Below are 18,213 nucleotides of genomic sequence, written 5' to 3'. Positions count from 1 at the left end.
AAGATTCAGATGTTGCTAATAATGTTCAGTTGCTAGTGACCAGAACAAGACTTGAACCCGTGACTAATCCATCGAGCAGTCCAGATTGTCTTTTTAAAGCTCCTTTTTATTATTTCTTTATTGTTCCAGACCCTGCCTGGAGCCTATGGGCTCTACTGTATTACAAATAAATAATATTAGTAAACTCTTGTAGACTACATACTATTGCTTCAATGAATTTAATAATCTATGACTCAAATATTTGGGCTATAAATTACAGAGAGAAAAACATACTTTTCCTGGATGCTTGTGGTGCTTTAGTTTGTAAGTCCATCTAGTCTGTTTAGGACTACAGTATATATGAAATATCCCTTATCCATCCAGAGGTGGAAGGATCTATCAACTTCTTATTGAAAATGATCTTTTAAGAAAAACCACCTGCAGTTAATTGAGTAACAATAAGATCTTCTGCTCCATATTGCTTTTATTAGTAGTATTATAATCCTATAACAATGTAATCTTGCTTTTAATGGTGTCTTAAGGCACATCACTCTTTTGAACCATTTTGCAAATACTGTGCTCTAAATTCAGGCCTGGTTTCAGGGATGCAATACTTTTTATTTCAGTATTTGCACTCATTTATACAAGGTCAGAATTTGCCTCTATGTGTACAGGACTCATTTAATTCAATCCTGAAATGCATTCAGGCCTTGTTTGGTACATGGTGATTTTCCCATGGAAATTTGCTGTGATGGCAGATTATCCCCTAATTGTCTACCACAGAGTTTCTTGGACTTTCTGTGAAGGAGCTGATTCTAGCCACTATTGGAGACAAGATACCAGACTACATGGATCACTGGTCTGACCTAGTATGGCATTTTCTATATTCCAAGTTATTTAACAATGCAGGTCAATACTTCACACCACGTAAGGATGAAAAGTTCAGAAAAAGTACTGTAAGTAATGGAAACTGCAGGGGAAAGCTTAGATTCTGTAGCCATAATGTTATTACCCAAATTGGAATTTGGTTAAGGCACTATAGCCAACTTCCTTACTCTAGTGAAAATGCCTTAGGATCTTTCATGGCCCAGAAGCTTAGCTTTTATATCTTGTGCAAAAAGTAACAGCTCTAGATCAGTTTGCCCCTTAACACCATGCTGGGACATTGCTTCCATACTGACTCAGGGTGAGGAGCACCAACTGCTAAATCAGCATCATTCTTTGGAGCACCTCTTTAGGGTCTCCCATTCTACCACTGATCCTGCGGAGCCATGCTTAGCTAATATCATCTGATGAGATCACAGCCCAAGGCATAAGGCAGAATGCTCTGAAAAAAGCAGGCCCTTCATTTTTTAGTGACAGAATATGTATAGTTGATACCCTTGAGAGTGGATAAGTAACTGAGTGCAAATAAATCTGTAACAATGTCAATATAGTTAAGCATAGTGCATGAATTTAAATTAGGGCTGTCAAGTGATTAAAAAAATTAATCGCGATTAATCGTGATGCTAAACAATAATAGAATACCATTTATTTAAATATTTTTGGATGTTTTCTACATTTTCAAATATATTGATTTCAATTACAACACAGAATACAAAGTATACAGTCCTCACTTTATATTTATTTTTATTACAAATATTTGCACTGTAAAAAACAAAAGAAATAGTATTTTTCAATTCACCTCATACAAGTACTGTAGCAATCTTTTTATCATGAAAGTTGAATGTACAAATGTAGAATTATGTACAAAAAAGCTGCATTCAAAAATAAAACAATGTAAAACTTTTGAGCCTACAAGTCCACTCAGTCCTACTTCGGCCAATTGCTCAGACAAACAAGTTTGGTCACATTTGCAGGAGATAATGCTGCCTGCTTCTTGTTTACTATGTCAGCTGAAAGTGAAAACAGGTGTTCTCATCGCACTTTTCTAGCTGGGGTCTCAAGATATTTACGTGCCAGATGCTCTAAGATTCATATGTCCCTTCATCTTCAACCACCATTCCATAGGACATGCGTCCATGCTGATGATGGGTTCTGCTCGATAACGATCAAAAGCAGAGTGGACTGATGCATGTTCATTTTCATCAGCTGAGTCAGATGCCACCAGCAGAAGGTTGATTTTATTTTTTGGTTGTTCGGGTTCTGTAGTTTCCGCATCGGAGTGTTGCTCTTTTAAGACTTCTGAAAGCATGCTCCACGCCTCATCCCTCTCAGATTTTGAAAGGCACTTCAGATTCTTAAACCTTGGGTTGAGTGCTGTAGCTATTTTTATAAATCTCACATTGGTACCTTCTTTGTGTTTTTTCAAATCTGCAGTGAAAGTGTTCTTAAAACGAATGTGTGCTGGGTCATCATAACATGAAATATATGGCAGAATGTGGGTAAGACAAAACAGGATACATACAATTAATAAAAAATACAGGATACATACAACCCAAGGAGTTCAGCCACAAATCTAATTAATGCATTATTTTTTTAAAATGAGCATCATCAGCATGGACACATGTCCTCTGGAATGGTTTCCAAAGCATGAAGGAGCATACGAATGTTTATCATATCTGACATGTAAATACCTTGCAACGCCGGCTACAAAAGTGCCATGCGAATGCCTGTTCTCACTTTCAGGTGACATTGTAAATAAGAAGCAGGCAGCAGTATCTCCCATAAGTGTAAACAAACATGTTTGTCTTAGCGATTGGCTGAACAAGAAGTAGGACTGAGTGGACTTGTAGCCTCTAAAGTTTTACATTGTTTTGTTTTTGAGTGCAGTTATGAAACAAAAAAACCTACATTTTTAAGTTATACTTTAACGATAAAGAGATTGTGCTACAGTACTTGTATGAGGTGAATAGAAAAACACTATTTCTTTTGTTTTTTACAGTGCAAATATTTGTAAAAATAATATAAAGTGAGCACTGTACACTTTGTATTCTGTGTTGTAATAGAAATCAATATATTTGAAAATGTAATAAAAATCCAAAAATATTTAATAAATTTCAATTGGTATTTGATTGTTTAACAATACGATTAATAGCAATTAATTTTTCTGAGTTAATTGCCTGAGTTAACTGCGATTAATCGACAGCCCTAATTTAGATGGCAGATTTTTCCCACAATTAATCCAAACTGAACTAGCTTATGCTCAGCCTTAGTCCAGATAGATCATTTCCGTTTTGACAAGCTACATCTATAGTACTCACAAAAAGAAAAGGAGTACTTGTGGCACCTTAGAGACTAACCAATTTATTTGCGCATAAGCATCCGATGAAGTGAGCTGTAGCTCACGAAAGCTTATCCTCAAATAAACTGGTTAATCTCTAAGGTGCCACAAGTACTCCTTTTCTTTTTGCGTATACAGATTAACCACGGCTGCTACTCTGAAATCTATAGTGCTGTAGCATTTACTCAATGGACATTCCAATCAATACTTGTCCCCTAGCTGATTGTTATCAAAGTATATTAATTTGATATACATATCACATGTGCTTTGTCATTGTTATTCATCTCTGAAACTTTATTTTTGCATTTTAAAGGCTGGAGTTACAAGCAATTGGACAAATTTTATTTTTTTGTTTGATATTTATATATGTTTATACACATGAATTAAAGGAAAAATGTCTCTAGTCATCTTGGGAATTTATACAGAAAAATAACTGTTGTCGTGCTTTTTGTTCAAGAAGATTTGAAGTATTCTTTTGAACCAGACAGTTAGGGGATCCTTCGTGCAATTAACTTGTGACTGGCTACTAAAGCAGTGGCTAGAATACTGTTGTGGAAAAATATCCTGGGTCTCAGTTTGCCTAGATAATAGGGAAACTGAACAGAATATCAAATTGATTGCATAAAATCTTGTTTGGTTTTAAATCTCTGACTTATACAAAGGGTCTCAGAGTTTCAGTTTATATTCTAATTTTTATCAACTCAGGCATATCAAAAGCTATGCTGCCACTTAGTATTTGTTTAAAACTCCATTCTAAATAAATCAATTCCCTTAAAGTTAAAATAGAGGTGAGCTGAATTTTGCAACAAATAGGGTTTTGTTCCCGTTTAGTAAACAGTTCATGTAATATTTCCTTTGTGTCATATGTCTCACTGAACAGAGCTGCTTAATAAGGCATTATTTCAGTGTCATAGCCCAAACACTTTCAACATATAAACTCATTAAGATCAGAACACTGACAGTTGTATTGCAATCTCTATTGACTGCTGAAAAAACCCTAGACTCTTTCCTCAGCAAGCTAATACTGGAGAAATTATCACTTGATATATAACATATAGCATGCCATATCTGGGATGTCTCTGTCATGAATGTGCTTAAAGCAGCAAAAGAATCCTAAAAGCTCTTCCCACAGTTCTCAAAAATCCTGTGGCCCAATTATCCGGTCAGTCTTGCTCATGCAACTCACACTAAAGTCAATGGGAGTGTTGTGCGCAGGACTAATGGGATGTTCAGACACCTATAATTTGTGCCTTTCATCCCGCTATGCTTAAAAGAATGGTGCAAACCTTTTCTTCCAGCTTGCAGTTTGGAGCCTGTACAATAGCTCAGACTTCCCCATTATCACATTAAACAGCCCAAGGAAGCATTTTGAAAATATTTCTGTATTCTTTATCTGTTATCAGTTCTGTGCATGCCATTGCTTGGGATTTTGGATGGGGTTTTTGGTGGGGTTGGGTAAGTAAGTGTGTATTTTTAAAAACCCAGTACAAATGGAAGTCATCCCAACCTTCTTCCAAAACTTCAATCAAACTATAGACCCAGCTGTCAGAGGAGCTGGGTATCCACAGCTCCCATTGATCTCAATTACAGTTTTGTCTGTTAAGTTCCTCTGAAAATCAGGCCCTTCTGGTAGACTTGATTGTTAGAATTGTCATTATCATTTGTATTGTTGTAGGGGCTAGGGTCCCTAATCAGAGAACTGAGCGCTGAGGGTACACACACAATGAAAAAACAGCCTCTGCCTCAAAGATCTTACAACCTATGTAAACTCCAATATGCCATAATACAGAATGCTGTGAACTGTGTTACATCTGCATTTCAGACAAGGTGCAGCAGTTCTTCTGCTGTGGCTGGAGGACAATGAATCCTTCCCCGGCTGCGGATTGGCAATGGTGCTGCTTTGCTGTCACTATTGCAATCCCCACTCTTTCTGCCGCCCCCTTTTTCAGAGCCCCTATTGTCTGATGGAGCTACATAGCAGTTCTACCAGCCCTTCCCCAACACCTCTCCTGATATGCTCCTATTCTGCCCATCAAACCCAACCACACAGGGAAACCAAAGAGTCCACGCATAGACCACCTGCAAGTGTTCCCCAAATCCTGCTACCTCCTCTCTGCAGTGGAAGTGCCTGGTCTAGGCTCCTCAATGGCCATGGAGAATGGGATGAAGTTTGCCCTGTTGGATTATTTGCCAAATACAATGTCACCATGCCCATGGTTGGGAGATCATGTAGTATACAGACTTAAATATATTAGTGCACTTGATGTGGCTTTTCTTTTTAAAAGATTCCCTCTCTTGTCTGGTTACAGGATGCTTCGGGAAGGGCTTTCCCCATCCTTCAATATATAGGAATCCTCTTGGAGGGTGTCTCCATTCCGTTTTGCATAGGAGAAGGTGTCTTTCAGGGAGTATTCATAGACCTCATCCTAATAGCAGCAAGTATGAGTACTGGGTTCACTGTCATGAGTCTGGAAGAAGAATGTAGACATTGGGACCTGACTACCAGGGAAGACCTCATCAATAGTGTGATGAGATACCATCCTCCAAAGTTCAGAAAGGGAGAGTTAACCAAAGCTCTAAAAAAAGTTCCTGGTTTGATTTGTGCCTCTTCTTTTACAGGGCAGAGCTTAGCCTAATTCGTCCACAATTGTATATAGTGCAAAGAGAAGAGTAAAATAACACATTTTATTATTTATTTATTATGATAAAATGCTCAACTTTAATTTTGCCTTTATCAGGCAAATGCCTTTATCAGGATTGGATGGTTTGTTTTTTTTTTCTGTGGAGTAGAGAGGGAATTTATTACAGTGATAAAATGGCAGTGTGCAGGCTTAGATTGGCAACTGCATTATGTCCTGTGAACAGACAACAGCTCAGAAGCCACAAGGAGCAGGATCATTTTCTGCTTGATTGGTAAGGTCAGTTTCAGAGAACGTGGCCTTTTCAGTCACTCCACCATTCGTTTAGGTTGTCAGGTTCAACCATGTAATTTGTTGCTGTTAGAACTGGATGAACATTGGGTGTGTGGGCTTGGAGAATGTTTGCCTAGGCTGAAGTTCAAATGAGGAGCTGCCACTTCTTGGGAGATTCTCGATATTTAAATACCTCATGGTAAATATCCTGTGGAAGGGGCATCTCAGCAGAATACTTTGGAAAAAAGATGATAGAAACAAATAATTTGATTTTCCCTTGACTCTTATTGTAGAAGGCCTTTGAAATGTGAACAAGGCAGAGCAGGAGTTTTATTGCACTTAGAGTAGAGCTTTACCTTTGAGTGGTTTTTTTTTTAAGTTTCTAAAAGGCATTGTGATCCTAGAAAGAATTCTGATTCTTCCTTAAGCCTTCAGTAAGCTAATTCTGAAATACATTATCAGCTACCCATAACTTCAGGATAACTGTGGTATATTGCGGATGAAATATTTAAAGATTTACTGTCTGCTTTTTGGTCTGTCACTGCTCCAACTCCTCAGCACAGTGTACACTTCTGGAGACATTTTGCTGTATGTTTCATGAAGGATTGCATTTCCTGGTCTCTGACTAAACACAAATGTGCCAGTGATGGACATCTCTGCTCTCCAGCATGAGAGATACAGTGTGATGTAAGTGGTGTGGTATAATATGGATAGGAAGGACACGGAAATTGGAAGAACCTGCCCCATTTTCTTAAAAGTGCAAGAAAAGATGTTAAAAATGCTCCAAAGATATTCTCTTTCTAACGAAGAACAGAAATTCGTTTAAAAAAATCCTGAAGGGTCTCCATTATTCCTCTGCAGGGCCAGAGTCCTGAAAGGCAGGTGGAGGACATGCACCACCCAAGTGCTGATGCTTGGAGATGCTTGGAGATGATGCTATGGAGATCATAATGCCTCCTGGGAGCTAGGGGAGCATACAGAGCAGCAGGCTAAAGGTGCAACCCCTGCTCCCTGCAGTGTCCTCCCTCCAGCATGAATCAAGCAGGAGAATAGCTTTACCTAGTCATGCGCCTTATGGGAACACTGCCTATCTTAGGGTTTCTTACATTGCTCACCATCACACTAGCCGCTGTTGTGCTCCCTTTTCCACTCATACTGGAATGGCCATAAATTGACTTATAGTATCTATAATGCCACTCTCTAGAGGTTGGCAGATGCCCTATAGTTAATAGTCTAGATTGTGGGGCTTAAGCCTTGGCCTCCAACAGAGGTGGGGTGCAGAGGAAGGTTCCAAGAGGTGGATTCTAATTTGTATCATCTGACGGTAGTTTCCAAGGGACAAAATGTCAGCTGGGGATAGCCATAGTGCAGGGTTTTCCAGCCACCCTGCACTAATTGCTGCAGGGAGGTAGGTATAGGAGTCAAGTATGCCATCTCTTTGCCCAGTGGGGACTCCCTTCACCCTTTCCTCGTGTACCTGTCCTTCACATCCAAAAGCTTGCTAGCTGATACACAGAGAGAAGAGGGTTTGGGACCTTCTCCAGGTAGCTAGCAGGAAGCAATGCCTGAAATTCCCAGTGAGAATGTGCCTGGCTCCTACTCAGGGGCTCAAGGAGGATGTCTCCTTGCACCTTTTTCCACTTTTTAGCACCCGGACAAGGCTCGTCACTGCTGAGCCCAAGGATTTAGTTATTTCCTTATGCTCATGATAATTTTAGTCCCAAAGTAAATTGGCTCCAGCTGGCATCTCTTGTATAAATATTCAGCCATGTCTAAACATTGTTTCAGCTGTTGCAAAAGCTGCAAAAAGAAACTTGTACAACAGATGCTGCAAAATTCATCAAACTTGTAATTTTCAAAACAGTTGGTGTTTTTACCATTAAATCTGTGTCTCAGTTTTGCTTGAGAAATCACAACTCTCAGAGTAGTTTTATTGTTCATATTACAGTCCTTCCCTTGATTGAATGTACGAATATTATCACACAAGAATAGTGATACTTGAGCACATTTACAACCCCAATTATATAAGTATGCACCAAGCATGTGGGTGTTGCATTACTGTACTACTACCCTTTATTTTCATTGTGGTGCTATTTGCAAAGCCACTCAAAGTTTGTAAAGATAAATAGCAATGACAGCTCAGTCAAAAATTAGTGTCTGTGCCTTGAGTCACATAAAATCACAGTTTGTAAAATATATCAAGGAGGCATTGTATTAACTTTGAAGCCATTAGTGCTCAATCAGAATCTGAAGGCAGAATGTGACATTTCAAAATATTTAGGTGGAAATGGGAAGGAAAAACTGAAACTTCGAAGTTAAAACTGAGCCATTCAGCAGATGGGATTTTTAAAAAAGCACTGCCACAGTTCAGGACATTAATAAAGCTACTGTAGCAATTTGAGCTTTTGTTACTCGGGTGACTGCTCTTTGGTTTCCAGCACTCTGTGTCTGGGCTGGAATCATGATTACAACATTAGCACTGAGTTTCTACGCAAGGACACAAGTGATCTCAGAAGGTCACTCTTAGGGCTGTTTGCTTGTGGATTGATAATGAGAAGACAATCATAAGCAGTGTGACTTATTTATCCAGTGGTGCTAGGGCTGTGCTGCAGGACATTGTATGGTCTTCTCCCTCCCCACCCCTGCGCCCCGCGCTCCATTTAGAATTGTTGCTATCAGCAGTGGAACAATGCACAGAAAATAAATCAGTGAGCAACGAAATAGCAGAAAATACTGCGGGATTTTAAATGCATCATCCCACGTTACTTGAATTTCTGTTGCCACTCAGTGTTGTCTCTTAATGTTATCAGCTATACCAGTTTGCTATAAACCAACAAAACAAAACAAAAGTTTAACCTATTGTCAATCTTATATAATTTCATACTATTTTATTGGGTGGAACGCAAAAAAAGATACATTTGAGGCTATATATGAGTTTAAATATTTTCAAGAAACTGATACCTTGGTTAACTTACTGGAACATATATCAACAGTAAACAACACTGATCAACAAATTGACAGATAATTTTAAATGGAGGAGCTGATCTAAAGAGCACTGAACGTTCTCCTTAATTGTGTATATTTTGAATGATCTCACAATGGAGATAGATGGCCTTCACTGAATTCAAGGTTTTGTGGCTTTTCTCAAACTATTGCTTTGAGGGATCACAAACTATTGCAAATCATTTAATCCCATTGTTTTTCAACCAAAGGAAAGCCTGTTTTAGAACTCCTCTGCCCCCCCGCCCCCCCAAAATGGCTTTCACAAGGCCTTATTTTAGATGGACCTGCTAACAAAGTTTGGATTAGGTTGCTTAACAGTTTCCACTGTAAGCCCTTGTTTTCAGTCATTTAGCTTAACTTTAATTGTTTGGTCTGAAATTATCCATGCTTGCTCTCTGCCTCTGGTTGAATTTTGTTTGGATGTTTCAGCAAAAATGTTTCAGCTGTTTACAACAACAAGGTTAGGTAGTGGTAGCCTAGGTGTTGCTCTAATTTGCACCAGCTGGCTGAGGTCTCCAATCTGGGATCATCAGAGCAAAATGTTCTCCAGTCAGCATGCACCAATGGCTGCAGGGAGGGAGCTATAGGAGCCAGGTATACCAGCACTATGCCCAGTGGGGACTCCCCCACTCCAGGAGAATTCCCAGCAGGGATGTGAGCAAAATAAGGCAGATAATCTGCCCCAAAATGTTGTATATGGCCACTTGACCTTTTTGAAATACCGTGTTTGGCCTGCAAGCTGAAAAGCTGGGTTACCTGGGGATTGAGTTACCTGGGGATAATGTGCCATTAGCTCTAATGGGAGTGGGCATGTCACCCTTACACATCTCGGTGAACAAATAAATTGCTTGGTAGATACACTGTACTACTAGGAACATTTCATAGCACTTTCAAAACAAAAAGGTGATTAGCATTAGGCTTCCACTGCTGGAGACCCCATTTGTCTTGACTCAAAAATTAAATGAACGTGATATTCCTAATGATGAACATGGCTGCAAATAAAAAACACTGCAGTTGGCAGGTTTAGTTCAAGACTGGCTCAGTGTTATACGAGGGGATATTACAGAGCAGGATTGAGCTATATTGGAAGGAATTATACTGTGCAACTATTGTGACATCTATCTTCATCATGGCTGGCTTGTGGGCCCCCGGCTCTCAGTCTCTCACTTTTATCGTAGCATATACTGTGGACACTGACATAAAATAGTCATGTTGGGAAGCCCTGGGAAGTGTCTTCATATCTGGACGTGTGATAGTATTTAGGCTGCCTGACTGTTAATGTGCTACTGTATGTAACTTAACTACAAGTCATATCTTGTGATGTTGGTGTACAATGTATCCTCTAAGGTTAAAAAATAGAGAAAAAGAATTTCAATTATTCAAAAGTGATCTGTTGTACCTATTCCTAATGCACTGTATTTTAGGTCTGAATTTCAATAACTAAATATAAATGAAAGGTATTACAAAGATTGTCTGGAGTTAGAAAAAGCTCATTTCTAACTCTAGAACAAAAATCTGTATGACTTGTGTATCACTACAAACTTTAAGTAGTGTTTTGAGTGAATGAGCCATCAAATACACAAAACTTTAATGAGAACATTGGTATTAGGTTCAGAAATGTCTCTTTGTATTCCTGTATTTTGGGAATAGAGTATGGGGTTTGTGTAGAATCTTTGATAAGGATTTAAACATTGCTGGTAGTGTAGAAACTTTGTCAGCAATTAAGGCAACCATAATATGCTGACGACTAGTTTTGCCCAGTAGAACTCTACTGACAAGGTGCTCCATCATCCAGAATATTACGTTGAAGACAAAGCATAAAGGACTGTCTCACTAGCACTTTGGGGGAAATTTCTCACCATTGCTGCACAAGTTGAGAGCAGTGGTGGGAGTACTAGGGTAGACAAGAATGGATGTTTTTATTTCACTGGCATCCAGAGCTGCTGTGATCAGAATAGGTGACACTGTGGGGAAAACACCTGTGCTGTGTCTATACAAACATTTCCGCCATTACTTATGCTGACGATGGTGGCAGCTTTCCAGTGAAATTCTAGTAGGGTTTAGATTTCTGGACTTGGAGGGTCAGTTTACATTGGCACCAATATTTTTGTATAAGCATTCAAACGTTGATGAGCATGCAAGTGTCTCTGAACAGCTGGACTGCCAAATCATAATAATCAATTATTATAACTATCCCTTGTTTCTACAGGGTCAGATGGTAGGTGTGCTTGGCCCTTTACAGACAAAGTAAAGAGGATAGGTCCCTGCTCTGAGTAGTTTGTAAATCCAAGAACTGCATTGTGCCAGATGGACACAGCCCTATCTTTAGGGGACTCTGCCGAGGTGCTCCACCACAATTAGAACTCAGAGAAGTATCATGCAAAATATACTCCATGTTGCCCTGAGATAGGGTGTAATCTGCATCATCTTTAAGAATGGCACAGCCTCCACCTGTGTACCAGGCCTGCTAAGTAGGCTGGGCACAGCATAAAGAGGCCATAACCCCACCTTTCCCTGTCTCCTTTTGGGCAATGTTCATCTTTGGCATACACAGAGGGAGTCTCAGCACTCTTGCACAGGGTCTGTGATTGTCTCTGGACTCTCTGCAGCTCTCTAGACTCTACATAAAGCCTTCTCCCACACACTGTATACTAGAGACAATCCAACCCTAAATTGGACATGCTGCAGCCTTAACATAGGCAAACAGAAGGATTAGGGACAATTAAATTAGCACAATACCTGTCAGGAGATTAATTGCTTGTGTAATGTATACATGGTGCTAGTTCCCCTTTTATTTTAATTAAGTTGTCTGAGAAATAGGGAGCAGCAGGAAAGTTTTTGGTTGGGGGATAAACACAGTTGCATGGCACATGGGCTCAGGGAGTTCATTTCCATACCCAGGTGGCAGTGTGAGAGAATACACAGGCAAGCAGAGTAGTGGGAGACAAAAGGCCTTGACATTGAAGACAAAAGACAAGGAGTTGGAATGTATGAGATGTACTGCCACTGAGAGGCCTTTATCCCACCCAACCTTCCTTTAGCAGGCCTGCAAAAGACCCTAATTCTCCTCAAGGTCTCCTGGCCTCTTCTACCTTCTTCCTCCCCCAAACTATCTGCCTATCCTGACCAGATTCACAAGAGGCCCAACAGACTGTGCTGACTTCCAGTCTGTCTTAATCGAATCCTGGCAGTATTCTACTTAAAGTGATGTGATGCCTCTGTGTTAGCAGCTACATCTTCAGTCCTTTGATAGGTACAATAGATGTACTCAGGCATTAACTGAAATTCATTACAGTATAATTCTCATATAATAATTCACTGTGTGCATTTTGCAATCAGTTTTTGATATCTCACATGGTACTTATTGAAACTGCCCAAGGTTCTAGGGCTAAAATAGAAACAAACATCTTAATTTGGACTCTGTATTCTTCTGATGGTTTTTTTTCTTCTAGCAAAAAATAGATTTGTAAAATAGCTCAGCATTTCTCCTGTTTTTTTTCTGCTTTTATTATGTTAACTTAGAACCTGAGACTCAAGCTACTGTACAGTTAATAGAAGAGAGTTTAATTAGGTTACTTAGCAGAAGTCACCATTGGAGCAAACAGTAGTGAGATGAAAAAATAGGCTCTCCACTGTAACTGTTTATAATTGAAATGGTGCAGTGGACGCTTTTATACACATAGGACCCAATCAAATAATTTGCAAAGAAAACTACTTTAATTGTATTTTAGAAGCTTATCTATTCATTTTGACAGGGAAAGAATGTTTTTGGTGCATTATTCCTTTATGAACAGATGAAGCTGAATAAAGTTTTTGTATATTTTTCAAGACATAAGGTAGCTTTAAAGTATTTTAATAACTGTAGATTTATTTTCTACCTAAGGGACTGTCTGTTGGTTGTATATGGAAAAATGAGCCTAGATCTTGAAGTTTGTTGAAGTTTAGATCTAGGACCAGATTTACAAAGGTATTTAGGTACCAAAGATCAAAATAGGTTTCAATGGCAGTTAGGTGCCTAAGTATTGTGTACAAAGCAGGTTATGTACCTATTTGCATTTGAAATGCCTAAATACCTTTATGAATTGGACCCCTAGTCTGAAACTTTACTGCCATTACTCTATAATGGGCTCAATTAACACCCTGGACCTACACACACAAATGTTGTGGAAGTTTGGATCCATGTCCATGCTTTTTGACTTGGACCCATTTCTGTTTGTATCTAATCACAGTACCAAAGATTGGTGAGTATGGAACAGCTGACCATCTGTTGGTATAATTTCAAGAGAAGGAGAGGCAGGGCATCTCTGGGACTCACTTCCCTTCAGTGTATGCCAGTGTGTTTATTTGGCATCTGTAGGGCCCTACCAAATTCATGGCCATGAAAAACACATCACGGGCTGTGAAACCTGGTGTCTCCCCATGAAATCTGCTCCTTTGTCTGCTTTTACCCTACACTATACAGATTTCAGGGCAGGGACCAATGTTTCTCAAATTGGGGGTCCTGACCCAAAAGGGAGTTGCAGGGGGGTGGCAAGGTTATTGTAGGGGGATTGCAGTATTGCCACTCTAACTTCTGCATTGACTTCAGAGCTGGGTGGCCAGAGAGTGGCAGCTGTTGGCCGGGTGCCCAGCTCTAAAGGCAGCACCCCATCAACAGCAGTGCAGAACTAAGGGTGGTAATGCCATGCCATGCCATGCCACCCGTATTTCTGCTCTGCTGCTGCTGCAGCAGTACCACGACCCCTGCCCCACAATAACCTTGCGGACCCCCTCCCCCTCCCCACACATGCAAATCCTTTTTGGATTACAATTACACCACCATGAAATTTCAGATTTAAATAGCTGAAATCATGACATTTTATGATTTTTAAACTCCTATAACCGTAAAATTGATGAAAATGGACCGTGAATTTGTTAGTGCCCTAGGCATCTGTCCTGCTGAATCTGAAGACTTTCTTTCCTTTGACTGTTTTATTGCATATTGCGAGATGAGCTCCTGGTGATTTCTGCTGTTCCATTTCCAGCGTTCATTGAGCCAATGATGCCTTTTAAAAACTGAGATACATTTTTAAATTGTTTTCTTAGTGCAAAGATGTGTCAGTGAGTTTCCTCAGGGAACTTTGGGAACATACAAGAAAAGGTGGAGTGAGTTCTCTTCACAAATAGTTTTTAGACAACATAATTTTTATGAAGCATTTTTATCCTTGTGGTAAAATTATCGTAGCACTGAAGGTTAGGCTTATTTACATTCCAGAGATGAAATTGTATACAAAATTATTATGCAGCAGTTCAAGGAACTAATTAAATGTTTTATTTTGTAAATTTAATGAGAGATTTGAATTTTAGTTGTCAAAATTAAATATGCAGTAGATATGGCTACTAAATAAATGTTAAAGAATCATTTAAACTCTACTGGACTGTGTGAAACCAACACTTAACATTCTCATCAATTTTGCTTATCATGGTTGGGTTAGTATAAGCACTGAAATCATAGTAACAGTTAAGAGTCTGTGTTTGAATCTGTCTTTGCAATTCGTCAAATGAAACGTTTTTTAGTTTGTTTTATTTTCATCTTTAAAGTGTTGGCTGGGTAACTGTATGGAGGGACGTTAATATGAAGTCAAGTCACACACAAAAATCTCTCTCTCTCTGGCTTGTTTTAAAAAAATCAAACTCTAAGGTTTTCTACATTTTTGCAGTGGCAAAGAAGTAGAGCAAAAATAGGGAACTGTCTGGATAACTAGATGATTTGTAACTGCTAGTGGCTCACTCTGCTATGGGTGGTAGTCTAGGACAGCAAAATACGATTGACAGAAAACTGTGGGCTGGTAGGCACAGAGATTTGCTAGTTTGCCTGAGGCAACAGAACACAGGTACTAGCTTTGGATATTATGCAATTGCAGAGTTTATTTTTAAAGGAAATTTGTACATGCTTTATTCATAAAAAGGAACTTGTCCTTCCTTTAATAACTACAGCTTGTCAGTATTTTACATGAAATCCATCATGAAGTGTATCGGTAATGATCTTAAGCTCTTACCCATTCCTTGGAATGGAAACATTTTGACAATATACGAAGTTGCCATAAGCTAATTGTTCATTCTCTGACTCCTTGTTTGATGGCACAGTCCTTCAGTGCACAGCTGGTGGGAGTTGAAGGAATGCATTTCATGGTTCCTTCATCCACAGTAAAAAGTTTCACATCCCCCCCACACCTGGTGTTCTCTTGCATTCCCTTGTTTAGGTGGACCACACATCAGCATTATTACTAAAGTGAATTGCCTTCAAAATAGCTTTTACATATGTCTAAAGTTAGGATTATTACAGTTTTTGCAACTATCAAGTAGTGACATTCTCAGGTGTTGGAAGTACAGCTGGGTAAATTTTTTTTTTTTACAGTAAAAATGCAGTTTCAGGTGAACCAAAACATTTCACAAGTTTGCATCCATTTCACTTAATTGTTTCAGTCTAAACATTTGGAATTTTCTGTTTGAAACCACTTTTCATTTAGAACTTTCCTTCAATTTTATTTTAAAAAATTTTAAATGAAAAAGCTTCAAAATCTAAGTGAAACTTTTTGATTTACCTCAAACGGTGGAAGGAGGGGGAGGTGTCCGAATTTTTGAAACTTCCAAAATATCTGTTGACAGAGGCCCTTTATTCCAAAATCTGAATACAGAGTTGGAATGTGGTTTAAAAAAATAGAAAATGGCCACATGCAAAGCCTGCTTGCTGGGCCCAGTGTAAGGTGATCCCTGGAAAGGCACAACTTTACCTGTGTTTTTCATGAAATTGAAATGCTGTAAGTAAATGGAGTTTACAAGCAACAGTGTCCCCATTCCACTCCTCTACTGTAATATAATTTCTGCACAACTGAGATACTGACAAAAATTGCTACCAGAGTCAAATACATCTTCTAGCTGTTCTGTGTATTGGGAGAAACTTCCCTCTCTTACATCCCTGGATAGGAATATGTAGGCAGGTGGAGGCACCAAACTTTAAATAATAACACTATCAAAATGGCTCTTCAATTGGTGGTGCAGAGGATGAAAAAAATCAAATATATTAAGAGTTGTGGGGGTGTCGTCTTCTTCCCGCTACCCCTCTCTCCTGCTGGTAATAGCTCATCTTAAGTGATCACTCTCCTTACAGTGAGTATGGTAACACCCATTTTGTCATGTTCTGTGTGTATATAAATCTCTTCACTGTATTTTCCACTGAATGCATCTGATGAAGTGAGCTGTAGCTCACAAAAGCTTATGCTCAAATAAATCGGTTAGTCTCTAAGGTGCCACAAGTCCTCCTTTTTAAGTACACACCATAAGTGCAATCTGTTTAGAGCTACAGTAGTCACTTCTTCAGACTTTTCCAATAGTTATGGCTAGCTATTATTTTCATTTGTTTACCTGATGGCTATATTTTTATATTTTGTCTATCTTCTTTTCCAGTGCACTTCATACCACTCTAAGAGGAATCAGAATAAGGGAAGAGAGTTTGATATATACACTATTAGAATATTCTCCTTCTTTTATTGAATCTTCATTCTTCACTTTTGCAAGACACTACAGCATTCTGCTTACTCTGTGAAAGTATTCTCTTTACTTCACAAATAGGGGGGCTTCAAAATGTTTTACATAATTTGTGGCCTGACATTTTCCAGGGATGCTGAGAAGCCACAGTTGAAACTATGGGTGCTGAGTTTGTCTGAGAAATTAGACCACTTGCCCTCAGATGCAAGTACTGTATAATTTATTTCACTAGTGCTAGTAATGTTAGAAAGTGCATTGAGACACAAGAATGTTATTTACAATCAGAAGTTTATGAAATGTTTTTATTTTCTCTATTCTATAGAACATGAAAAGCAGCGGTTATGCAAGAGCACAGATTATATGAATTTGCACTTCAAAGTGAAATGGTTTTATAATGAGTATGTGCGAGAACTCCCTGCCTTCCAGGAAGCAGTGCCCGAGTATTCTCTGTAAGTAGTGGGGAGAATTTCCCCTGAGTTTGTGCTCTGCTTGTTAAGTTTTATTTTCTTTAAATATTTATCCATTATAACACTAAAAGCAGAGTGCATTTAAGCTAAGCAGCACTAATAACCCTTTCTTTATACTCTGCACACATTTTCCCCTTAATTCTTTATTCCCAAAAATAAGTTATACCAGATATTTTAAAAATTGTTAACCATTTCAGATTAATGTGTTTATTCAACAATAGTATTTAATAGAAGGGTTTCACAAATGGCAAAATCCTAAGGCCAGAGGATGGCAGAAAATGTGGGTATGGCAACAGTATTAGCTATTTGTCATTATAGTAATTTCTTTCCAAAACCTGGAGTAAGATACAGTACTAATGGGCAATAAGAGCAATGAAAGGTTTTATTCCATATGACTAATTTTCTTCTGCTGCTTCTCTTTTCTTCTCTCTTGCTGCAGTTACTTCACATTTTTGGTCCTATGTCTTCTGATTTTTAGAATTCCAATAACTTGCCTCAGAAAGTTTGGGGTCTGTCATTGGTTTCCATAGACCATAAATCCAACACGGCAAATAAAATATACCACAGCTGAGGTTTTACCAAAGTAAAACTACCTCCAGCTCATCCCATTATTAGTAAGAATCCAAACGTATGCTAAGAAAACAAAAAACCAGTGGAATCATTCTTGATAAAAGACACTTTCTAATTATCAGACAATAGAAGCTCACACGCACATGCACCTTGATCTGTGCATGATGTCCCCAATCCTGCTTGGTTGGGGAGGAAACAGAGGAGAAATAGATCATCCTCCTCCAGCCCCATAGAGATTCCTTAGAAAAGATAATACAGCCTCTTTATCTTTGCTATTGAGAGCCCCCATTGCAAGGACTTTAGGGGCAGCCACAGCCTGAAAGCTCCCTTAGTAGTATGATTCAAAATGCTTCCAGGATGAAGGGCTCACCCAGGGCTAGAACTGTTTGCCTCCTACACTTCCCCGAGTAGCTACATGGTGATCCACAGGGTTTCTAGGGAGATCTCATGGCCAATTCTGTGGGATTGAGAAACTCCCAATAAATTGATAAGAAAGGAACTCTAGGAGAGAACCTTTAAAGCTGTCTTTGCT

General features: G+C 39.0%; 1 protein-coding gene across 2 annotated transcripts in view; it reads left to right on the top strand.

Annotated features, from left to right (window-relative positions):
* UNC13C (unc-13 homolog C) overlaps positions 1-18,213 on the top strand; it is a gene marked incomplete at its 5' end in the record, with an annotated part of 390,158 nt that overhangs the window by 270,864 nt on the left and 101,081 nt on the right. For both annotated transcript variants that reach the window (XM_084641195.1, XM_084641194.1), the window contains one exon: positions 16,967-17,093. In XM_084641195.1, coding sequence (XP_084497321.1) covers positions 16,967-17,093 — 127 coding nt within the window. The remainder of the gene's footprint in view (positions 1-16,966; positions 17,094-18,213) is intronic.

This window comes from Lepidochelys olivacea (assembly GCF_965140295.1).
Source record: "Lepidochelys olivacea isolate rLepOli2 genome assembly, chromosome: 10".
NCBI lineage: Eukaryota > Metazoa > Chordata > Testudines > Cheloniidae > Lepidochelys > Lepidochelys olivacea.
The sequence above is the reverse complement of the archived record's forward strand: the minus strand, read 5'-3'. Positions and strand labels throughout refer to the sequence as shown.